This window comes from Emys orbicularis, chromosome 2 (assembly GCF_028017835.1).
Source record: "Emys orbicularis isolate rEmyOrb1 chromosome 2, rEmyOrb1.hap1, whole genome shotgun sequence".
Taxonomy (NCBI): Eukaryota; Metazoa; Chordata; order Testudines; family Emydidae; genus Emys; species Emys orbicularis.
In genome coordinates, this window is record NC_088684.1 from 290,834,732 (window position 1) to 290,842,102 (window position 7,371).

The 7,371-nt window shown below is 46.0% G+C and overlaps 1 protein-coding gene across 1 annotated transcript; it reads left to right on the forward strand.

Moving 5' to 3' along the window:
• The first annotated feature begins 1,952 nt into the window (after window positions 1-1,952).
• LOC135873637 (atypical chemokine receptor 2-like) lies at window positions 1,953-7,152 on the forward strand. The gene is made up of 2 exons (XM_065398279.1): window positions 1,953-1,988; window positions 3,113-7,152. Exon 2 carries the CDS (start codon window positions 3,168-3,170, stop codon window positions 4,248-4,250), a length of 1,083 nt encoding a protein of 360 aa, XP_065254351.1. The 5' UTR covers window positions 1,953-1,988; window positions 3,113-3,167; the 3' UTR covers window positions 4,251-7,152.
• The last annotated feature ends 219 nt before the right edge of the window (window positions 7,153-7,371 follow it).

Below are 7,371 nucleotides of genomic sequence, written 5' to 3' on the forward strand. Positions count from 1 at the left end.
TAGCTTCGTGGTGTGGACGGGTGCAGGGTTAATTCGATGTAACGGCGCTAAATTCGACATAAAAGCCTAGTGTAGACCAGGCCTAACTTTAAAAGGCTCCTTCAAATTGTCCTCACTAAAAACATAGGGGAAAGCTTTTAAAAACTTTTTCTTGGTCAGGGTGTGTGGGTTTAGGCCTGGGGTGTTTCTGCATGTTCTATTTTATTGAAACATATGCAAAAGTGCTAAATGAAGGGATGTGTCTTCATATAGGCTTGTCTTTTAACGTGTTTATTCCTTTACAAGACTTTCACCTCTATTTGTTAAAAAGTGGGGGAACAAACTTCTTCTCTCTGAGCCACTAGTTTACAAAATAAGGGGAATATAAACTGTCTGTTACTAAGGACCTGTGGCTTTAAACCTGGGGTGTTTCTGCATGCTTTATTTTATTGAAACCAGGGCTGCCTCCAGGCACCAGCCCAGCAAGCAGGTGCTTGGGGCGGCCAACGGAGAGGGGCGGCATGTCCGGCTCTTCGGCGGCAATTTGGCGGCGGGTCCCTCAGTCCCTCTCGGAGGGAAGGACCTGCCGCCGAATTGCCGCCGAAGACTGGAGCGGCGGCAGTAGAGCGGATCGCGATTGCGATCGCGGCTTTTTTTTTTTTTTTGCTGCTTGGGGCGGCAAAAACCCTGGAGCCGGCCCTGATTGAAACACACCTGTAAATAAAGCAATGTGTCTTCATATAGGTTTGTCTTTTAAAGTGTTCGTCCCTTTACAAGACTTTCACCTGCATTGGTTAAAAACTTTAACAAATTACTTTTATAAACTAACTGGCTGTGGCTTTAACCCTGAGGTAATATTTTTTTTTATTTTACATTGTTAATAAGATTAGTTACAAAGCAATGCCTTCTTCACATAACAAAAGGAAATGTTTAGTTAAAAACGTATTTGGTATAATTTTGTTTTAAAAGTGGGCCTAGGGCTTTCTGGTTGTGTTCTGCCCTTCTTATCTCTGATCCACTGCCTCACAGACGCTGTTTGCTGACAATGGCTTTGCTGCAAAAGCATGATGTTTCAAATTGTCCTTACTAAAAAATGACCAGTGCTAGTTTAAAACATAGGGGGAAAACTTTATCACTACACATTACTTTTATAAACAGGTTCTGTGTTTTTAACCCTGGGTTGTTTCTGCATGCTCCCTTTTTATTGAAACACCTATGCAAAAGGGCTAAATGAAAAATTGTTTCTTCAGATAGACTTGCTTTTCAAAGTGGTCTTCTTTTCTAATCCACTAACTTAAAAAGGCTCCTTCAAATTGTCCTCATTAAAAAACATAGGGAAAAGCTTTTAAAAACTTTTTCTTAGTCCGGGTTTGTGGGTTTAGGCCTGGGGTGCTTCTGCATGCTCTTTTTTTATTGAAACATATGCAAAAGTGCTAAATAAAGGGATGTGTCTTTATACAGGCTTGTCTTTTAAAGTAAATATAAAGCAGAGCTTTATTCCTTTACAAAACTTAATGTAACTTTTACTTGCGTTTGTTAAAAAGTTTGGAAAAGAAGCAGTCTTCTTATCTCTTATCCACTAACTCACAGATGCTGTTTTTGCTAACAGGGGCTTTGCTGCAGCTTCATATTGTTCTTACTAAAAAATAACCCATGTTAGTCTAAAACATAGGGGGAAACTTTTAAAAATTGTTTGTTACTAAGGAATTATGGTTTTAACTTTTATTAAAGCCCCTATGTAAAAGGGCTACATGGCGGGAAAAATGCTTGGGGGGTCTGTTTTTCTAGATAAGAATAAGGCAGTTAAAGGACGGTGGGGAGTAGTGGGGGAGGGGAGGGAGTTGGCTCTTGTTTAAAAACCTTGGGACTATAGGATTGGTTCAGGAAAATAAATTCTATGACGCTGCTGTAAAACAGCTACGGATTGGTCCGATCCAAAGGCGGTGATAACAAGCCCGAGGGGCTCTGAACCTGGAAAGTTGCATCATTCGGCAGAAATACTTGGAAAGGTAAGAGCTCTCTCTCTAATTCAACCACGTGCTGTCTATCTTTGCGGTTTGCAAAGGAGCTTTTGTAGCAGGGCATTCACCCTGCTCCGGCTCAGCAAGGGTTAAAAATGAGCCCTTGGAGAGGGTTGGGGCTCAGTGCCAATCAGAGAAGGCAGAGAGGCAGCCAATCAGGGCCAGGCTGGGCCCTATAAAAGGGCTGCAGGGCCAAAAGGCAAGGACTCTCTCTCTAGCTGTGGAAAGAGAAGGACCTGGCTGCCTGGGAGCCCACAGACCGCTGTCAGGTGACTTAGTTGCCAAGACGACCTCTCCTGTGATAAACCATTTCTCCTGGTGGGAAGCCAGTCCGTTATTCAGAGCTATTCCATTTCAATGGGAGAGCCGTTTAAATCAACAACCCTCTTTTGTTATCCATGTGCCAACACCCCACTGGAATCCTAGTTCTAGATGGAGGTTAAAAGACAATAGAAAAGTAAAGACCAGCCTTACAATCAAAATGGAGTTTGCAGTCTCATGTGGTCATATATACAGAGTTCATCATCTCAAACAGAATTCATACACTGTACAGACAGATCCCTCAAATCATAACAGGGTTAATCTTGACTAGCCGCATCAAGGACTAAAAACTACCAGTGCCTTGTCTGCATGAGGATTTTACATCAAGATAGCTATCTTGACGTAAAATCACACCTCTTTTTGCAGTGAAGCCATGGCGTTCCTGTCATCTGTCTCTCTCTTTTTATAAGGCCTCATGTACTTCTCAGGTACAGCATGGAGAGCAGCAGGCATCCCACACTGCCTCAGTGTTCCTCAGACCTGACCTGAGAGCTCCACTTCAAACAGGCAAGAGTATAGTTTTGTCTCCAGGGCTGTTGAATTTTTGACACCCTGTGTAGAGACCGGTGATGTAGCCATCTCCACCAGGGACTGGGCTGGGGCCACCAAACATATGACATTAAAGAGCTGGCAGAGGGTCAGTCACTGTCAACCTGGGCCGGATTCAAACCTATTAGGTGGAGGTAGAAATCTCCATATTAAATTACTTAGCATGCAAACCTCACTTTTCATATGTAGATCAAAATGTCTTTTGAAATGCACTATTGGCCCTCTTTACTTTTTTATTGCAGAATGTAACAGAAGGGTTTCTTGAAAAGTTTACCAGCAAGGGTGGCAACAGTACCAATGTCTGCCATGCCGCATACCACAGATAACCCAGTCAACATGACTGACTACGAGTACCAATACTTAGACGAGGAGGATTACATCCAGGTAGTGCTTTGCACAAAGGAAAATGTCAAGGCGTTTGGCAAGGTGTTCCTGCCAGTGCTCTATACAATAGTGTTTCTGCTTGGATTGGCTGGGAACTGTCTACTCTTTGCCATCTTGATCAAATATACCAAGAACAAGAAAATGACCGAGGTGTATCTGCTGAATCTGACCGTTTCAGACCTTCTTTTCGTGGTAACCCTTCCCTTCTGGGCAACATACGCAGCTTCTCAGTGGGTGTTTGGGAATGCCTTCTGCAAGATCATAAGTGTCATCTACACCACCAACTTCTACAGTGGCATCTTCTTCGTCAGCTGCATGAGTCTGGACAAATACCTGGAGATTGTTCATGCTTGGTCCAATAAAAACTTAAGGGCCCCAAGAAAGAGCTTCCTTGTCTCTTCAGTGGTGTGGGTTATTTCCATAGTGCTGTCTATTCCTGACTTTATCTTCATGGAGGTGCAGGATTTCCACAACGGGAGACGAGTTTGCTACCCCGACTATGGCCTGCACCACTCCATCTGGCGTCTTCTCTTTCAATTTCAGCAGATCCTGCTAGGCTTCTTCCTTCCATTCCTTTGCATGGTGTTCTTCTACTCCCGCGTAGCTTGTGTCCTCACTGCGTTAATGTCTCCTGGCAAGAAGAGAGCTCTCCGCCTGGTCGTTGTTTTGGTGGTAGTTTTCTTTGTGCTGTGGTTCCCATACAACGTTACCCTCTTTCTGCATTTGTTGCAAAACCTCCATGTGATTAAGGGTTGTGAAACTAGCAAGCACTTGGACTATGCTATGCAAGTGACTGAGAGCCTTGCCTTTATTCATTGTTGCCTCAACCCCGTGCTGTATGCTTTTGTGAACAAACGGTTCAGGTTACACTTAAAGAAGATTTTTGGGGCCATCTTCAGGAGGCAGGATTTCTTTGTTCTCCAGCTGTCTGAGACAAGTCGTTCTTCTAGTAGGTGCACTGACCACGTAGAAATGAAAAGCATTACGAATGTGTAATGAATATTTAGAGAATTTCGTTGCTATACATGTTTTATTATCACATATTGTATTGTTTCCGGCAATGGAGTGATGTATGGATAAGTAGTTGGAGCACAGACCTGGGAATCACAAAAGGCCAAGTATTAATCCCAGCTCTAGCATTGACTCCCTCAGTCGTTTCGGACAAATCACAACCTGCCTCTGACTGAGTTTCCCAATTTGCAAACTCATGGGGATGGTAATAATTTGTTGGGAGGATTTTTCTAGAATGGTGTAAATATGGAGTAATCCCACTGAAGTTGGGAGTCATTTTGCATTTACACCGGTGTGTCTGAGAGCAGAACCTGTCCCTGTAATCCGTCACAATGAGGTTACTCCAGCAGAATGGAATTTGGCCCTGCAACTAGAGTTACAAAGGGATTATTCTGGATTAATACTGGTGTAACTGGCAGCTAAAATTTGCCTGATGTTTGTAAAGCATGTGGGCCCAGATCCGGACCTCCAGAGTATTTGGGCTCCTAACTCCTATTGAAATCAAAATCCCCTAAATACCTCGGAGAATCTGGATTGTGGCGCAAACTGAATGTGTGAGGCAGAGTGGCCTCCCTCCGTGCTTGACAGGGAGGAAACACTCCACACCTCCTGACTGGGGAGAACCAAGCCAGCCCCGTCCCTGTGCTGGAAGTGGAGGGACAGGACAGGAAGTATAAGAGGAAGGCCTTCCATCTCAGTTGGGCTGGAGCCAGACGTCTCTACCTCGCTGAGGAACTCTGGACCAGAGACCGAGCTGTGCAGTGCTCCAGGAAGAGACCAGCTGAGGAGAGGAGTTGCATGGGACCACTGTCCACTATTTACCCCGAGGAGACTGAAGACCTATGGATGATGGAGCCACACCAAGGAAGGGTGGTCAGAAGTAGCCAAGGGGAACCAGACATTAGTCTGGCTGTGTGGCCAGTAAACGAGTCAGCATGTTTCGGTGACTTCCCTGCTGACCCAGTGGTGGGACCATCCACCACTGTTAGGGCCCTGGGCTGGGACCTGGTGGAGTAGGGGGGCCCGGGTCCTTCTACCCCCTGCCGCCAACCCCACCCCTGAGGTGTGGGCCTACTCACCCCAGGCCAGAAGGCCTGTGCCTTGCCTGTGGCCTGTTGCTCTGCCCTGCCCAGAGGACTAGAGCCCCAGACTATGTTTACTGTCTGCTCCAGCTCGAAGAATGTAGCGAAAGACTGCTCCTTGCTCTCCCCACCCAGAGGGTCAAGGCAATAGATTGTAGATTGCTGCCTGCCTCAGCAAGGAGGCTGGGCAATAAATAGACTGTGTGCTGTTTTGTCCTGACCAGAGGGCCAGAGCCCTATCCTTCTTAATGACTGCTTTCTGTGTGACATAGTGAGGCAGAGTGGCCTCCCTCCAAGCCTGACAGGGAGGGACAACCACAGAACCACCGCAATGAGAAAACTGGGTTCTAAGTATTATCAGTGATGGCGTACACAAACACATACACACGGAGAGATCTGGATTACGTACAATTTAGATGTCAGATATAGTGAAACCTGGTGTAATGGGCTGTCCACCCCACCCTGCACAAGAGTGGAAGTGGTTAATGGAGGCCAGATGGGCCAGTTAATCTAGTAGATTGAACGCCAAAAGGAAAGCCCTGATTAGCGGAACAGGCTTATCTGTGAAGGAACAGGCGGGGCCTGTATAAAGCCAGGTCACTGTCTACAGATGGGTGGTGGTTGCTGGGACAGTTCTGCTGGGAAGTAGGCTGCAGTCATTCTGTGAGTGGAGGGAGTTGGGAGGCTGGGAAACCCAGAGATGGGGGAAGCCAGATAAGTAGGAAGAATCCCAGGGAAACAGCAGCAAGAGGTAGGACTGTAAGGGACCGTGGTTGCTTGTTATAGAGTCCCTGAGCTGGAACCGAGTGTAGAGGGTGGACCTGGGTTCCCCTAGCAGCCACTGGGAAGTGGAAAGGGCATTGGAGACGCCAGCTAGCCAGTGGGTCTGGAAGGACTTTGAATTCCCTGGAAGGGGAGGATCTTAGTGACCCAGCCGCAAGGCCAAGCCACCAAGAGGAGACTGCAGTCCCTGGAGTGCGAGGTGTAGAGCTGAAGAATGAAATTGTTTCTTTTCTTTAATTACTATTATTAATATGACTTTATTTTGTGAACAAACAGAACTTCACTGTTTTAACATTGTAACTCCTGTTTGCCTCCCAACATTGTAAACTGTTCATTACACTTGTTTTAATAAGATTCCATATTGTAACTAAAACTCCATTTTGAAATGCTTACTCCATTTTGCAAAACCCCGTTGTAACCTTATTAACTTAGTTCAGATGTGTGAATGAGGTACGCATGGATAATGGAATCAACCTCCAGCCCCGGCCTGTCCTGATAAAGTTAAGTGCAAACACCAAGGGCTGAAGATAACAGCCCTGACAAAGTGAAAAGAGTCCACCCCAAAAGAAAAGAACAAAGGTGCAATTGAAACAAGATCAAAGTCAGGTCCGAGGCTGAAAGTCACGTCTGCAATTGATGAGTTATCAATCACACCGAACCCAGAGGCAGCGTGACACAGCAAGACCTATCGACTCTTGATTCAAACTAAAAGCCTATAAAAAAGATGGGTAAGATGGAAGACTTTGGGTAATGTTCTGCTGCCAACATCGAGGGGCATCGGTGCATGCCTGACAGAGACCCAGCCCTTCCTCGTGCCCGGCTTTCCTGGCCAGTTAGCCGCCACGAGCTACGAACCCAAGCTGCGAAATCAAGCCATGGACTCAAGCTACATTCAGGACTGGTAACTATCCAGCAGCTGCAGAACATTTGATGTGTGTGTATAGGTATTAGGTATTAGCTATTGGTTATAGATCAAATTGTGTTAGCATAATAAACGTGGCATCTTGCCTTATCCCCTGAAACGATCCTGTGTAGTTTTAGCTGTATAACAGAGGGGCCACAGGGCGAGACAGTACAGGAGAAGACCTTGCCAGAGGGGAAGCACAATGTCTGGCAGAGCTAATTCCAAGGACAGCAAGCAGGAGGCGCCACTAGCAGTGAGTGAACCCTGTGACACCTGGTCTAACAGGCATCTGCCCTGCTGATCATTAGGATTTCAGTTTCTCCAAATGCATCACATT

Coding starts and splice junctions, on each gene's coding strand:
- LOC135873637 (XM_065398279.1), top strand. CDS start 3,168: ATGTCTGCCATGCCGCATACCACAGATAACCCAGTCAACATGACTGAC.